Source organism: Phyllostomus hastatus, unplaced genomic scaffold (genome assembly GCF_019186645.2).
Source record: "Phyllostomus hastatus isolate PE091 unplaced genomic scaffold, TTU_PhHast_1.1 phas_contig_40, whole genome shotgun sequence".
Classification (NCBI taxonomy): Eukaryota; Metazoa; Chordata; class Mammalia; order Chiroptera; family Phyllostomidae; genus Phyllostomus; species Phyllostomus hastatus.
The window spans coordinates 15,399,092-15,416,977 of NW_025333872.1; the positions used below are offsets into that span (position 1 = coordinate 15,399,092).

The window sequence follows — 17,886 nt, forward strand, 5'->3', positions numbered from 1 at the left end:
TAATGCTGTGGTGATCATAGGGATACACAGGTCTTTTCAAATTAGTGTCTTAGGTTTTTTCGGATAAATATCCGGAAATGGAATTGCTGAATCCTCCTTGGTCTCTTGTTACAGCTTTTGTTTTAAAGTCTGTCTTGTCTGTTATAAATATGGTTACTATAGCTTTTTTAATTTCCATTTGCATAAATTATTTTTTTCCATCTGCATAAATTATCCTTTTTCCATCCCTTTGTGTATCTTTTGATGTGAAGTGGGTCTCTTATAGGCAGCATATATATGGGTCTTGGTTTTTTGGGTTTTTTTTGTTATCAATAATTCATTTTTTATTTTACTTTTTTCTGTTGCCACTTATCCCTCCTATACCCTCTTCCAGTCCCTACCCCTTCCACCATCACTGCACTGTTGTCTGTGTCTGTGAGTTCTGTCTCTTTTTTGCTTATCTTATTGATTCAGCCTCCACGTGTCTTGTCTTTTCATTGCAGCATTTAATCCATTTACTTTTAAAGTAATTATTGATGGCTATGAAGTTATTGCCATTTTATTCTTTTTTTTTCTTTTTCTTCTTGAAGAAGTCTCCACTTAACGTTTCTTGTTATACTGGTTTGGTGGTGATGACTTCCTTCAGCTTTTTCTTGTCTGGGGAGCTATTTATCTGTCCTTCGATCCTAAATGATAGCCTTGCTGGGCAGGGTAAGCTTGGTCGGAGGTCCTTTACATACTTTGAATATGTTGTGCAAAGCCCTTCCGGCCTGCAGAGGGGACCCTGTACACACGCTGTGACACTTACCAATTCCCCCAGGTCCAGATGGTTCCCTCAGCCCCCCAAGTGCTCTTGTGGGTCCCCAGCCTTCTCTGCGCAGTCCCTCTCTCTTGCTTGTTGTGTTCAGTTGGCCCTCGGTTGCCCCTCAGGAGGAACTGCTCTAATTGTAGGTATACATTTGATATGTTCTCGGGAGGAGGCAAGCTCAGTGTCCTCCTGTGCTGCCATCTTGACCTTTCTTTGAGTTAGGATTTAACTGTATGAAACCAGTAATGAACCGAAGAGTATGTGTAAGAACAGAGCAGCACAGAAATAAGTAGATTAAAAAAGGAATTAAGAAGGTGGAATATCAATTTGTATGGATATTAAAGTTAGCTGTTGTTGGATTTTAAAGAATATTGGTGTGTGACTGAAGGCTTCCCATTCCAGTTGAATCCAAAATTCTGAGAGGCAGATTTTGAGATCACGTTCAATTAACCTACTTCACAACCTCGACCATGTTGTTGAATGCTTGGAGACACAGTTCTAGCTTGTGGATAACTTTGTGCACTCATTTGGAAGGCCCTGACAACTAAGAATAAGCAGGCTTTTTTTCTTTCTACCTTATCTTCTTTTTGCTTCTTTCAGGAATCTGTGGAATGTATTTATTTATTTATTTATTTATTTATTTATTTTAAGGAGAAACCAAACTCAGAAGTAGAACCAAAGAAATGAAAAACATCAAGTTTTAGGAGAAAAAAGGACACTATAAAAGGCAATGTTTGTAACTGTTAATGATCACCTTGACTTTCTTAAAATATGCATAAAAGCACTTGAGTTTTCTGCTTCTATTTATTTCTCATCTTTGGGGAGAAAATGTAAAAGACTGTTATAGTATAACTTGTTGTCTGCTTCCCCTCCATCCCATCTGTAATTATGCTGTTCATCATGCTAATATTAAATCATTAAATTCTATTCTAGGATTCTAATTCTTTCTAAGATTAAGTTTTAACAAGAGCTTTAAAATGTCTATAGCTTTTGACTAAGAAATTCTACTCTTTGGAATCTCTCCAAAGGACATAATCAAAAACATCACAACATTTTTAGTTGCCATGAACCGAAAACAATGTACAATTCCCAACAGAAGGGGAATTATTAAGCAAATTGTGGTACAAGCAGACAGTGAAATACTAAGCAGCCACTAAAAATGACTTCTGGTGATATTAGGAAATGTATATGTCATAATGTTAAATGGAACAAGGAGGGTGACTAATAGAGTATGATCTCAGTAGGAAAGCTTGTCAGAGAGGTTGTGGTGCTTCAAAGAAACATTGAAAAAAAGTGCTTTGTATTGCTGTATCTGAATGATAGAATAGATAGAATTACGAGTGACTGTTTTGTGCTTTTCTAAATTTTAAAAATTTTCTGCAATGTGCCTGCATTATTTAGAATTTACTGAGATGTACAGAAAAACTATAAAAGGCTAGAGTATAAAATAACCCCTCACCCTCAGAAATATGCAAGGATTTTAAGTGAGTTGAAACTTCCTGGTAACTAGTAATTTGTGCATTCTTTCCAGGTCAACCGGTGAGACTGCAGTCACTGCTTTTGAGATTGACAAGATGTACACCCCCTTGTTCTTCTCCAGAGCGAGGAGCTACACTGCTTTCTCAGAGAGGCCTCTGTAGGACCTCACGTCCAGTCCTCTGTCAGTGTTGCATGAATAAAAGCATATAGTGCGAAAGAGCACCTAAGTTATAAATGTACATACATATATATATATCTGGAATTGGAATTTATTTTACATTGTTGGAGTTCTTTTAAGAAGAGTATAAATTGATTTTTTTTATTTAAAGGGATAGTTGATTCTTGGGATGTTTTGGTTCTGAAATTAAGAAGTTGAGATAACAAGTTATTTAAACACATTTATGTTATGAAAAACATTCATATGAGCTTTAAATCATGTCCTTTTTCAAGCAGATTTCTGAGCAGATTTCTGTCACATTAAGTCTTCCGCCTGATCATCCTGATACTGAAATGCGTCAGGGGAGAGCTTTACTGGATAAGCATTTCTTTCACGCATGACAAAATGGCTTTGCACTAAAGGCTCAAATGTGAAAACCTGTTCTAGATTTGTTTGAAACTGCTTGACCAATAAAGATTCTAAATAAATGTTTCCTTCAAGAAAATGTGTTCGGATGGTTTTCTTTAAACATCAGAATAATAAACAATCCTAGGGTAGCCAGCAAAGGCTTAAGGTTCATTGCCTCATTCATCACTGGTCTTTACAGGCAGCCATAGACTATAGCTGTTTGACCCTGATCCTCTGAGAGATATGGATACTCTGACCTGACCCAAGCGACTTACAAATATGTGACATTATGTAAGAAAGAATGAATCCCTCGGGACTGGAATGTTTCATCAAGATAACGTCTCCTCTTTGTTCTTAAAAGAACAGTAGAGGATTGTATAAACCCAGGCCTAACTTTTTTTTACAGAATTAAAGTTGAGAGAGAGCGAGCTACTCATCAAGTAAACTGTACGTTACCTCCCTAGTAACAATACCCGTAGTAATTCAGAGTTTGTATCTGGCAGTCTTCTACCACATTCAGATTTCTTCTTGGTGATTCAAATACAGCTAGAGGCAGTACTAATGTATTTTCAGAAATCAGCATCTACAGCCACAGTTGCATTCAAGTTCATGTTGATGTTAAAAGATACTTCATATGTTCCTGCAAAGCAGTGTGGGCAGGACTTTTAAAAAGCTGACACCTGTTATGTTAAAAATGAAAACGAAATGTGTGCACAGCAAGAAGAGAGTTCTTCTTAGGCTGACTCTTTGCAGCAATCAAATGTGATGTGTTCCTCAATTTAGAAAAAAAGGAGAAAGAAGCAACATGCCTAAGATAAGGCATCTCTGCATGATACGACTATTAGTTTTGATAAAAGGTTAAGAGAACATCTGGTGAGAACATAGTCAAATATAGCAAGAAAAATATATTCCTAAGGAAAATGAAATTTGAAAATTCTGTTATTTTATTTGCCACCTGTCCTTGGATTAAATGACCTATGATTGATAGTGGATACCACATTCAAGGGTTCCTTCATGACCACTACAGCAACTTTTTAGCTTGGAGAGCTGAAAATACTTTTTTTCAGTTTACAGTTTTTGTATATTTAAATTTTAATACAAAAGCAATGTATATTGAGAATATTAGAATATGCAATGTATCAAAAAATAACCCAAGAGAGCAAATTAACTGACCTCTAGCTGGCAGGAAAGCACCACACTGACATGGCAAGACCCAGCAGGAAGAATCCCCCATCAGCCCCCAGAACTCAGATTGCCAGGCTTGTGCCTGTGAAACAGGGAAGTGGAAGGAATGCAGCTATCAGCTCAAAAACCTGCAGCTACTGAGACTGAGGTGCCTCAATGGAATAAATTCCATCTTTCACCTCTTAGTCAACAAGCCACCCTTCCCCCCACATACAGGTTCAACATTTACTGCCTCATTCATGACTATCAGTGGACATGCAAGGCATATAAAGAGAAAGTCCCAAACACACAAGAGAACCAAACAACAAAAGGAACACAAGGAAACAGAAAAGTACAGGTAGAAAAATTGTAAAAACAAATGAAAATTACATATCTTCAGAGAGATGAAAGAAGAAATATATCTATGAAATAAAAACAGACTCTAAAGAGAAACGCCATTGGAAGACACATCTTTGGGATATTACAAATGTAATAGCTGAATTTAAAAAAGTTTCTGGCAAAACAATGTTAAAACTGGAAGTTACCGTAGAAATCATGTATTGAACAACCATCCCAAGTGTGCAGGTGAGGAAATGGGGAGTAGAAAGGTGAGGTGGTTTTCCTAAGGTGGTCAAACTGGAACCCTGACAAGTTCAAGAGGACTCATGCAAAGTGTCTAGCAGTAGGAAGCACTCAGTAAAGTGGGTTGCCCCTCCCTGATGAATACCCAAGGCTCCACCTTTTACAATGTAACAGGTGTGCCGAGACAAAGAACCATGGCCCAAATGAAAGAAGAAATCAAAACTCAAAAAAAACCTAAGCGATGAGGAGATAGCCAACCTACCAGATGCAGAGTTCAAAACTGGTAATCAGGATGCTCACAGAAATTAATTGAGTATGGATGCAAAATAAAGGAAGAAATAAAGGCTATACAAAGTGAAATTAAAATACACAGAGAACCAACAGTGAAGGGACAAAAGCTGGGACTCAAATCAGTGATTTGGAGCAGAAGGAAGAAAACATCCAACCGGAACAGAAGAAACAAGAATTCAAAAAAGAAAAAATGAGAGGCTTAGGAATCTCTGGGACAACTTTAAACATTCTAACATCCAAGTTAGAGGAGTGCCAGAAGTAGAACAAGAGCAGCAATTGAAAACTTACTTGAAAAAATAATAAAGAACATCCCAATCTGGCAAAAGAAATAGACATGCAAGTCCAGGAAGCTCAGAGAGTCCCAAAGAAGTTGAGTCTAAGGAAGAACACACCAAGACACATAATTAAATTACCCAGGATTAAAGATAAGGAGCAAATCTTAAAAGCGACAAGAGAAAAGGAGACAGTTACCTACAAAGGAGTTCCCAAAAGACTATCAGCTGATTTCTCCAAAGAAACCTTGCAGGCAAGAAGGGGCTGGAAAGAAGTATTCCAAGTCATGAAAGGCAAGGACCGACATCCAAGACGACTCTATCTAGCAAAACTAATGTTTAGAAAGGAAGGGCAGATAAAGTGGTCTCCAGATAAAGGAATTCATCACCACCAAGCTCTTATTATATGAAATGTTAAAGGGATTTATCTAGGAAAAAGAAGATCAAAAGTATGAACAGTAAAATGACAAACTCAACTATCAACAGCTGAACCTTAAAAACAAAAACTAGGCAAACAACTAGAACAGGAACAGAATCACAGAAAAAGAGATCACATGGACAGTTAGCAGGGATTATCAATGGGGGGAAAGGTACAGAGAATAAGAAGCATAAATGGTAGGTGCAAAATTGGGGAGGTTAAGAATAGTATGGGAAATGGAGAAGCCAAAGAACATATGCACAACCACAACCCATGGATATGAACTAAGGTGGTGTGGGGGGATGCTGGAGGAAGGGAGGTGCAGGATGGACAGGAATAAAGGGGAGAAAAAATGGACAACTGTAATAGCATAACCAATAAAATATACTTTTTAAAAGTTTATAAATAACACCTCAATAAAACTGTTTAAAATTCTGAGGCACTTGTATGTGTTAAGTGTGGAGCAAAAGGCTTTAAGTTTATAGTGGTTATTGCATTTATACTCATACACATAGGTATTATTGTCCCATTTATACATAAGAACAATGACATTGAGAGTTTAAATAAACTTGCTCAAGCTCACCCCAGTTACTGAGTGGTAGAGCAAGATTGACTCTCTAGAACCCTTGCTTAGAGCCAGAGCCAGGAGTCCAGTTCTAAAGGAATCTCATCCAAACTCAAATATGTTATAATTCCACTGGAGCTGAACCAATATGGCTTAGGCTGGCACTGCCCAATTCAAACATTATTTGAACTGCCTATGTAACATTAAGATTTCTAGAGCCACTGTACCAAAAAATAAACAGGTGAAATTAATTTTAATTTTATTCTTTTTAAGATTTTATTTATTTTTAGAGAGAAGGGAAGGGAGGGATAAAGAGGGAAAGAATTATTGACTGGTTGCCTCTCACATGTCCCCAACTGGCATGTTCCCTGACCTGGAATCGAATTGGCAGCCTTTCAGGTCACAGGACAACGCTCAACCCACTGAGCCACACTAGTCAGTGCAGGTGAAATGAATTTTAAAAATATAATATACTGATCCAGTGCATGCAAAATAGTACCATTTCAACATGCAGTCAATATAAAAATTGTTAATTTTTTCATACTCTTTAGATTCTAAATCTTTGAAATCTGGAGTACAATTTACCCTTATAGCACATCTCAACTTGGATTAGCTATATTTCAAGTACCTGATGGTGGCCTGTGGTACAAGGCCACCATAAGGGAAGGTGCATCAGAGGAAAGTGAGGGCAAGTGGATGATTTATGCCCAACTCGGCCCTCCCAGTTTCTCAACATGTGAAATTGGCCAGAGGGTAAGCCAAGCATGGAGTCAATGAGTTTCCACTCAATCTTAGTCTCAGCACCTCTGTAACACATTCTCTGACTCCACTAGAAAGTGTCCTTTGTTTCCGAAATACCCCACTTTACCCTCTAGCCTAGCAGTTACTCCCTCCCATTCTAAATTTTCACATGTCAGTGTCCCTCCACCAAACTCTGGGTTCTTTGAGAACAGAGGGCATTCCTTTTAAATTCCTGGTTCCAAAGCACCTGTGTGCTGTGAACATTAAATAAAATAACATCTCGGGAGCACTGGACCCATTCCGAGGGTGGGCCTTTATCGAAAACAAAATGAATAGAGCATGATTTTGCCTCTAGGTGACACTCTTGCCCACTCTTATTTTTGGTTTTATCCTTCCTAGGAAGGGCTGGGGTGGAGCTGGATTTCACATTCACATGAAAACAGGAGCACTCAAAACCTGATGATTGGCCTTCAAAGACGCAAATGATAGGGGCTAAGAATTAAAGTGTACATCCCAAATGAAATGCCATGTTAGTGACAGAACTCTGGCTCCTGCCATGCTGAGCTCCTCAATAACTAACCATGGAACCTGGTTTTCTGGGCTAGTTTTTATCTGGCCAGTTAACCTTCCCTGTTTGAGGAAATTGAATATCCTGTTTTGGAATGAATAGGAAACGGATCCCAGGATGAATCATGGGGTGGGGGGTGTCAGGAGAGGACTAGGGAAGATGGGGAGGGGCAGAAGAGAGGCCGACCTGTTTCCTTTCAACAAGCAAATGGCCTGGTTTGTGACTTGTTTATACTTTAGGGCCCCAGGCCCCATTTCCCATAGTCTTCTGCCCAAGGTGGAGATTTGGTACATCACTATTAAATCCACTCAAAGTTTCCATATTTGCATTTTCTCCTTGTGACTCCAGTAGACATTTGTCTGTAGAGTTCAGATTCACAACAGCATGCAAGATTATTCTAAGGATGCCAGCTGACACCAGACACCGTGTGTGTGTGTGTGTATGTGCGTGTGTGTGCATGTGTACAGAAGATTGAGGGGACACAGTGTGAAAATTTCAGCAGCATGGGCTTCTTCCTGACAAAATGAGTTTCTGTGCAGACTAACCTTTCCTCCAACACTGGAATATGTACTGTGTGCAGCAAGTTGAAGCAAACCATACAAGCAAGGTGACCATACAGTCAATTCATTGTCAAAACCAGGACACTTCCGAGTAGGAGGAGGAGCGTGTTTTGTAAGGACACTGCGGCAGCAACAGGCGTGCACCTCGGCTGTCTTGGGCAAAGTGGGATGATTGTCCCTCTATATACAAGGCATTGCCAAAGCCCCCTACCATCAGATTTAACTTGGAATGAAGGTTATTTCTTCTGTTCTGGCTACTTTTCTTCCTCCCGAGAGAAAAGAAGAAAATGCCTTTGGTGTTTCCTAGGGTATGAAGATGACTGCCATTGGACACTGCTCATTTCCCTCAGAACCTCAACTGCTGCATTCGGCTAACAGGGGCTCTGGTGCCAGGAATCAACAGCATGAAAAAGTATGGTATCTGTGTTTGGTTTCTACATTCCTCATATCCGTTCTTGAATTCAGTCTGATTTCTCTCATGCCTGGCTGATTGCGTCTGGGCCTGGACCTATAACACCAGGTTAATTCAGACAGATGCTGAGTGGTGTCTCCCCCTTGCCTTGTAACTCACATTCCTTTGAAGTAGATACCTAGAAGCAGAGTTTCCTCTCCTGCCTCATTTCCTCCTTCATCCCCACCTGTGAGGTGCCTCCCGCACGTTATTACCTAGAGGTGTGGGCGTATTGGGAGCAACGACAGGAGCTGGGTGTAGTAGGAGCAGTCACACTAGCTGCAGGTGTGGTGCAAAGACCACAAATTGGATCAAAGGGCACACGCTCAGAGCACCTAGCACAGAGCATCTGGCACAGAGCCTGACATGTGGCGGATGCTCAGTAAATGTGAGACAACTTCCAATCGGACCATCACAGCGCACACTGGCAGTGGAGGGAAGGCCTCTGAGGCCTCTCTGCCACCATTGGGTCAGTGCTGCTCTTTGCCCAGGTGCCCCTGACTCATGCCTACAGCAGCAGATGCTCAGGCGTGATAGCTCCAGATATCACTGGGAACAAGTGATAGCTCTTCTAGATGGAGGGGATTTCAGCTACACATCCTTCAAAACTTAAACATAATTCTTTTGAGTCCCTGGAGCCCAAATAGGAGAGAAAGGATTGTACTCCCCCAGACATGAAGGAGTAAGGTACTCCCCTAAGTCTTGGACTTGGGAGTTGAAGAGCCCTGGGTTTGAACTCCCACCCCCACCAGCACTTGTTACCTTAAAGTCACTTAATACCTAAAGTTTATTTGTAAGCTAGGGATAATGAGAACTACCTACTACCTGAGGAGTTGCTGTGACAGCAAAATACTACGGATGTTAAGTCCCGGGCACATTACTGGTCTTCTCTGTGTGGAAATTCTTAGTATGTAGGATTATCTAAAATAAAATAAACAGTAACAGGTAAGTGGTGAAGATAGTTCTATGACTGGGAGCCCTCAGAAGAATGATTCTAAAATCATAAATCTTGAAAAAATAAGGAAAAGGAAACCACTAAGAGTATACTTGTGACCTATCTCAACTGTAGTTTATACAAGAAATTCCCTTATAGTAGGGCAAGAAAGTGTATGTCAAATCAATGACTGGGCTTGATTAATTGGTGGTAGTTACTTAAAGTGCCAGTTGAGAGACATTCTGATGCTAAGTCTGAACTCAGTAGGGAAGTGTGCCGTGACTGGTCGTTTCTGAATGGAAGACACTGATACTACAAAGGCTGATACGAAAAAAAAAGGTGTGGGAGTTTGTGGGAAATCCTTGATGGTATGTTTGGCAAATTTCAATGATTTCCTAGATCTTCTCAGAAGGCCCTGAAAGAGTCAAGAAAAAATTTGGGTATCAAGAAGTTCACAGAACCAGGTTAAAGATCAGGAGGAGAGGGAAAACATAAAAGAATACAAGGTAAAATTCAAGCAAATGCCCAACCTTGTCCTTGGGGGCATTAGTTTAAGAAGCACAAGTTTATAACCCTTGAGCCAAAATGACCAAGAACAAGGAAGCTTGAATGTCCTTACGTTTGACGTCCCTTCCATACCCAGTGGCCTTTCTGTAATTGCTGAATGACATTTCTATATATCTATTCTGAGAACTCAAATCTTGAGAAGAATTGAGTAAGACAAAGAGCAGGCTGGCTCTTACTTGACAATAGAGTACAAAAGATGACCTTTATAAGGGTCAAGGAGACTATAAATAGAAAATCCCTGTTCCTAGCATTCTTGCCTCTTCCTCCAACTCAACAAGAAAGAGAAGCATCTGAAGCAGAAAAAATTGTCTCAAAGCAGACCTGAGTTAGTAAAAACAATCTTGAAGAACTCAAAGAGTTAGGGAAAATATAAAGGTCAACAAATTTTATCTTAAGAAAAAGTGTTGGAACAGGCTTTTCTTCTTCTCCTGCTGAGACTGTCATGAAGCAGATTTCTCTGAGTGTGAGGACAGTCACCCGGGGGGCTGCTATGTTGCTTGCGACCTCCAGGTCATTCATGGGGAGGGAGTATGGGTGGCCTCTGTCCCCAGCCCGGGCCGGATGGGATATTCCTTTCCCTTATCTTCCTACATGTTCCATCCACACAGCAGAAGGGGAAGCATCTGTGAGTTTTCCAAACTTCTGGAGAAACATAACGGGCCCACCTTGAAAATACAGGTTCGATATTCAATTCTTCCCGGTATTATTTTTTTTTTTTGGAAATGTGTATTTCAAAACTCTTTTCTGATTATAAAATTAATATACCCATTTTGGAAAGTTCAGAGGGGCATTCTTAGTGTTTCCTTGCCAGTTTTTCACCTGGAGCAGAACTGGCAGGGCTTGGGATGGGGAAGGAAAGGGCGGGTGGGCACAAGGGTGGGCGGGCACGGGGGGATGGAAAGGGAATGTTTGCGAGCGAGGTGTAACTCTAATGCGTTATGATTGTTGATGTGGTAACACTAACTGTTGGACGGGGGAGTCGTCAGATGAAGATTGGGCTTCCCTGAGGTGCAGGTAGCTAGGTCTTTCACCAACTATAACCACTGTTTCTCACAGTTTGAGAAACAGTGTCTTTCACAGCCTAGTTTCCTCCTTGGTACAGTTTCCTCCTTGGTACAAGTTTCCTCCTTGAGACCTCTGTTTGTACAGATACATTGCGTAAAGTTCCCTGCAAACTAGACATGAAACAATTATACCAAAGCCTCTGTACTCTACAGACAGTGCCATTAAACCCTAGACATGACTCTGCCCCTCTGCCTCACCGCTGAACCAAGGTAGACAGTGACCACCTGATCTAGTGTGATGGGGACACAGAGGGAGAAGTCCAGGGTGAATGGGCAAAGATTACTTCTCTTTCCGGTTACTGATCTGTTCCCTGGGATTCTCTGTGCAGTCCTGGGAAGATGTGGTCAAGGGCACGAATTGTCAGAGTGTTGCAGGCACCTCAGGAAAACAGTAGGTATACTGACCAGGAAACAAGGTGGTGTTTGTTTTATGGAAAGATCCCCTTGGCAGTTAGTGGCTGCTGGGATTGAAACTTCCTCTTTTCAGTCACCCTAGTCACTGCCTTTCATAAATGCTTGAGTTGAGGTTGAACCTATGTGTGAGCAAAGGAATCGACCAGAAGACATTCAGGACTCAGGGGACTGACAGAGGGATGGGTGACCTGCAGTGAGGAGACAGGGGGGCCTGGTTGTTTTTCCTCACTCACCGGCCTTGTGGGTTTGAACCCATTTCTCCCACTTCTTCTTCCTCTGGGCTTTTCTACCTTAGTACTGTTGATGTTTTGGGCTGGATGATTCTCTGCTGGGGTGGGAGGGTGAGCTTTTCTGACTATTATAGGATGTTTAGTAAGATCCTTGGCCTTTACCCACTAGGTACCAGTACCAACCCTCCTCCCAGTTGTGACAACCCAAAATTTCTCCATACATTGCTAAATATCTCCCAAGGGGCAAAATCACCCCCATCTGTGCCCTGTTGAGAACAACTGAGTCACCCTGAAGGAGGAAGAACTAACCAGAAGGCTCGAACAAGTTTTCCAGTACATGGAGAGATGGTTTCAGGAACAGCCTTCCTTTGGGGATCAAACTCACTCACCATCAAGGCCCAGCTAAAACATGACTCACCTTTCCTTAAATGGTTTATCTTAGGCTCCAGTCAAGTTCCTTCACCCTTGATCTGACCCAGAATCTCTGTGTGATGCTTTCCTGTCTTCCTTGGTTCTAGGAAAGCTTTCTGCATCTGGTCATTATCTCCCGGTCAATTCCATTCCCAGCTATTGTGTTAGTTTTTTTTTTCCTTAGAGGGTTTTATTATTTTTTTTTAGAGAGAGAGGGGAAGGGAGGGAGAGGAGAAGGGAGAAACATCGATGTGAGAGAGATAAACGTCAATCAGTTGCCTCTCCTATGGGGCCCCACCTGGGAAAACCCACAACCCAGGCATGTGCCCTAGTTGGGAATTGAAATTAGTGGCCTTTTGCTTTGTGAAACAACGCCCAACCAACTGAGCCACATCGGTCAGGGCTGTGTTAGTTTCTTTTTTCTGCTGCCACTAATGACTGACAACTTAGTGGTTTAAAAGAACATAAATGTATTAACACACAATTCTGGAGGTCAGCAGCTTGACATGGGTCTCGCCAGCCTAAAGTCAAGGTGTCTGCTAAGTGGCGTTCTGTCTGGAGGGTCCAGGGGTGAATCGCTTCCCTAGTCCTTTCTGGATTCTAGATGCTGCCCATGTTCCTTGGCACACGACTCCCTTCCTTGTTTTTCACAGCTGGCAACAATGCGTCTCTCTGGCCACTCTTTCTCATCCCATCTCCCTCCCTTTCCCTGACCACAACTGGGAAAGGTTCTCCACTCTTAAGAACAAATGTAATTAGATTGGGCCCACCTGGGATAATCCATCATGTCTCCCCATCTTAAATTCCTTTCCTTAATCACATCTGCAAAGTCCCTTTGCCACATTGGTTTTGTCACAGTCCTAGTGGTCAGGCCACGGACATCTCTGGGGGCAGGGCCCACCGTTCTGCCTACCCCGGCTGTGAACACTGCCTGCACCCTGTCAGCACCACCAGACTCTGAGCCTCTGCTTCTGGCGGGTGGAGGGCAGGCTACGAGCTCGGGGTTTTCGGAAGGCAGCATCATTAGGTCAATATCAGCCTCAGCACCACACCAGCAGTGCAGCACCAGTGATCATGCCACCCAGTGTCATGCACTTAGTCTACTTTCCTTCAGACGCCTATAGATGAGCTTTGCCACTTCCACCAGCCCCGATCCCTTTCCTCTGGTGCCCAGAAATACAAAACAGCAGGCCTGGCTGTTTAGACCCTCCTCCCTAGGAGGAGGGTCTAAAGCTAGCTCAACCCACATTATGCCTCCTCTCTCCACCACCCATAACCCTGATGGCTCGGACCAGCTGGTGTCTCTTCCTGTAGGCCAGTGGCACGTGTGCCAGCCCACCTGCCACCTGCACACCTGTGTCTACCCCATACCCCATCCCTTCTCTCCTCACTGCAGGACACCCGGGGCCATAGACTGGCTCACAGAAAATGTGAATAACGATGAGCAAACACACATATTAACTCACGGGATCCTCACAATGACCCTGCAAAGTAGTTGCCACCACCCTTTCTTACAGGCAAGAAAACTGAGGCACAGAGATGTTCAGGAATGTGCCCAGGGCGTGGATGGTGATGGGATTCACACTCAGACAAGCTGGCTCTGAGCCTTGTGCCTGGTCCCCCAGGCTCCCGTGCCTCTCCCAACAGGAGACTATTACGTTCTCTTGGGAAATACAGTGCTTTCTCCTGCCTGGATGCGTTTGTACTTTCGGGAGCACAAAGGAGTGCTTTGTCCAAGGCAGGGGAATACACCGACCAAGGGAGATGCGTTCAGGTTGGGAGCCCAATGCAAAACATTTGTTCTGGTTCTGCTCTTTACTGGCCAGACGGTTTCAGGCAACTAATGGACCATCTCTGAGCCTCAATTTCCTCATCTATGGAATGGGGTGGCAGTAACAAGGCCATAGGCACAGGGTCGTGGCGAGGATTAGAGAAGAGACATGAAACAATCTGGTAGAAGGCACTATTACTGTTCAAGTGTGGGCTTTCATGCTTGTTGAGAATGAACTTGGGAGAGAGACCCTGCTGGCCCTCACATGGCACCATTAGGCGGCACCTAGTCCTTCAGTAGAAGGCTTTTCGTTCATTGCCACTGACTAGATCAGGACCGCGTCACCTCTTGCTCGAACCTATATAGCAGACTCCTGCCAGGCGCCCTGCCTCTGTTCCTGCCCCTGACCTATCTAGATGCCCCCAGATTAGACTTACTGAGTCACAGTCTTGCTGTTATTTCCAAGTTACAACCTTCAACGGCCCCACTTTCCATGGCCGGGTCTGCAGGGTGCCACAAACGAGCCAAGCATGTAGACAAGTCCAGCGGGGCCCTCTCTGGCTCAGCTGAAAGGGAACTGGACACTTAGATCCAGCCAATTGTCTGCACAAGGCTAGATCTTCCCATGTTTAAAGAGAAGCTGGGAATCTGGGTTGTATGTGAAATGTCCATATTTTTTAAAGTTGACTCAAATTAAAAAGAAACACAGTACAGGTCAAACTCTAGCCATCTGCAGGATGAATGGGATCAGTCAGTGTTTGGCTTTTGGTGTGCAGGCTAAATCAAAGTCAGGGCTTCGAGTGCTAGGCTCAGAATGATTCGACAATGACCTCCCCACCAGTCTTCTCTCCTGCTGGGCTAGCCAAGAGCAGTTCTGGCTCCCAGGACACCTGAGGCGCCTCCCTGTCTCTGTGCCTTCGCTCTGCGGGCTCTGGAATGCCACCCTTTCTCCCAGCTCCTCCAGCTTCACTTTGAAAGTTATTTTTTTCTCCTGGAAGCCTTTCCTGATTTACCCCAGCAGATGAATAATTAAATAAGGATATACAATCTACCTCTGGGTCTGTAGTGCACTCTGGGCCTGTAGTTCACTCTGAAAGACTTTTACAGGAAATAAAAAAACCCACCTGTAATTTTACCTCTGCCGTATTTTCTGCCATATGCCGGCATACACACACATCAGAAGGATTCAGAGAAAAGTTGTGATAGTAAATTATAAGCACCTCGTGTGCAGAGACCCCTGCACAGAGCCTCCCCTGTCCCCACCACCACTAAAGCCCCAGGATCTGCCTTGTAGGTGCTGGATGAATGAATGTTAAGGCTTCTCAAAAGCTTGACTTGATGCAACTAAGCTGAGTTTACCCCAGCCAGGCTAAACTCAAGCCCAGGAGATTATGGCTGATTGGCTCACCCAGTTTGCACTGAGTCCTTATGTTTGCTACAAACATTGCAAAATCCCCATTCTCGCAGCAGCCCCTCCACAGGCTCCACTCCTACCATCGCACTGCCAGCACCTTGGTCATTGAGTAAACAAAGCCCCTCACCTCCTGCCCCCGGGTGGAGTGGATCCAGGTGCTAGCACTGCCGGTGGGCGAGGAGATGCCAGTATCCTCTGAGTTACAGGAAAGCTGCCCCATGGGGGCAGCTCCTGGGTTTGGTGAATTCAAGTTAGTATTTATCTTACTACCATCTTAAAATGTGAGATCCCAGAGGAGCCTCAAAGACATTAAAATCGAAGGAGGAACTGAGGCCCAAGGCCAAGCAGGGTGTGCCCTAGGCAGGGTCCAGGACATGTAACTGCACTTGGAAGACTTTTTTTCCACTAAGCCATAGATTGTCCACTTCCCTTTGAAGTGTTCTAGTAAAAAGACAGGGGAGATAGCACTGGGACACATTTTTCATAAACTCCATTCTTCTTCTTCTTTTTAAAAGATATTTATTTATTTATTTATTTATTGACAGAGGGGAAGGGAGTAAGAAAGAAAGAGAGAGAAATATCAATGCATGGTTGCCTCTTCTGTGTCCCACACTGGGGACCCAGCCCACAACCCAGGCATGTGCCCTGACTGGGAATTAAACCAGCAACCTTCTGATTCACAGGCCAGTGCTCAATCCACTGAGCCACACCAGCCAGGACTCATAAACTACATTCCTGTAGCTGTGCAAAACTGGGCTTCTGATTTATCTTGGATGTAGCATTGGGAGTGTAACATCTACTGCTCCTCCAGCTACTCTCCCCCAACTCAGTACAGCTTCCTTAGTGGAAGGCAGGTGAGTGGTGTGCATCCACACATTTCAAACCCCTAGCAAAATATTTGTCACAGGAGCCCTGACTGGTGTGGCTCAGTTGGGTGGGCCTTGTCCCGCAAAGAGAATATTTGTAGGTTCAATTCCTTCTCAGGGCACATGCCTGAGTCTCAGGTTCAGTCCCCAGTCGGTGCTCATGTGAGACAAAAGCAACTGATGTTTCTCTCTCACATCGATGTTTCTCACCCTCTCTTTCTCTCTCCCTTTCTCCCTCTCTAAAAATAAACAAATAAATAAAATCTTTTGAAAATACTTGCCACAGGAGAGGACAAAATGAGAAAACTTTCACAGGTAATTTGCTGCCAGGAGTCACAATTTACAATCTGGCACAGCTTGCCATAGGTCCCTGGGAACATTCAAGTGAGGAAGAGCCATCATTTCAGTCAAAAATTTCTTTTTTTATAGCCCTGGCTGGCGTAGCTCAGTGGATTGAGCGTGGGCTGGGAACCAAAGTGTCCCAGGTTCGATTCCCAGCCAGGGTACATGTCTGCGTTGCAGGCCATAACCCCCAGCAACCACACATTGATCTCTCTCTCTCTCTCTCCCTTCCCTCTCTAAAAATAAATAAATAAAATCTTTAAAAAAATTCTTTTTTACACTTGCTATTTTCCAAAATAAGAGGCCACACTGTTTCCTTCTCATGCCAGCCCTGGGGACCTCTGCTGCTGAGTAAGTCAGTATAGGGACAGATCTGCTGCAGCTAAGGTCATTATCTTCATTTTACAGATGAAGAAACTGAGGCTCAAAGCAACTCAAAGTCACTCATCCATCAATTTGCAGTCAAATCAGTGCACCGGGCTCTGTTCTAGGCTCTGGAGATACAGTAGTGAGCAGGACAGACATCGTCCTTGCTCTCGAATTTTTTCCAGCCTGGCAAGAAAGAGGCCATTGGCAGTTATAGAAAGCTGGAGGGAAACAGAAGATGGCACCCCAAAATAAGCCACTTTGGCATAAGGATGGTTTTCAGCTGAATGCAATTGAGAAGCAGTAGACTGCAGAAAAAGCTCCCTTCCCCCTGTTTGCCTAAAAGTTGGGCACGAATTTCCCTTTGTGAGGTGTTCCCCCACCTCTCTCGTACCAGGAAGGGGAGGCCTCCAGACTCACCGGTCCAGAGCTGGCACTGAGAGGAGTCTGTACTAACAAATGTCCCTACAACGACCCTACCATGCGTGAGTTCCCCATGTTTACCTTCTCACAGTTAGCACCCCCTAAAGCTCAGAACCCTTTTCCTGTGCCTTGTCACTTCTCTATAAGTTGATTCGTTTTTTGTATAAGCTTGTGGGTCTGACCGTCTCTTTGGGGGGTGTCATTTCCTTCCTGTGAAGTCCTTCATAGGCATATGGAATAAACCTTTTTCTCCTGTTGATCTGTCTTTGGCAGCTGAATTTCCAGGGTGCCAGTCACAGAACCTGAGAGCATAAAGAAGTTTCCTTCTCCTACAAGATCTCCTGACACTTAGCCCTGAGCCCTACCTGTCCATGGGGCTGATGCCACGCTCTCAATTGGGTGGCGAATGAGATTCCCCTGCCAGTTGCTCAGTCCTCAATCCTTGCCTGCTCCCTTTACCCAAACCTGACCTCATCACCACCCTGGCCACTTCCCTGAAACAGGCTTTATTTTGAGATGGAAGGCTGGAGACCTCCTCGATCTTGATGGCCAGCATTTTGGAGGTTTCTCAGCAGCAGCTTTCAGGGTCAGTAGCCCAAAGTGAGCTGAATGGCTCATGTGATGATGTGGCCCAACCAAAG

General features: G+C 43.6%; 1 protein-coding gene across 3 annotated transcripts in view; it reads left to right on the forward strand.

The window, feature by feature from the left end:
* FBXO9 (F-box protein 9) overlaps nt 1-2,928 on the forward strand; it is a 28,614-nt gene extending 25,686 nt beyond the window's left edge. For all 3 annotated transcript variants that reach the window (XM_045844052.1, XM_045844051.1, XM_045844050.1), the window contains one exon: nt 2,319-2,928. In XM_045844052.1, the coding sequence (XP_045700008.1) occupies nt 2,319-2,427 (109 nt within the window). In that variant the 3' untranslated portion in view covers nt 2,428-2,928. The remainder of the gene's footprint in view (nt 1-2,318) is intronic.
* Nucleotides 2,929-17,886: the final 14,958 nt, after the last annotated feature.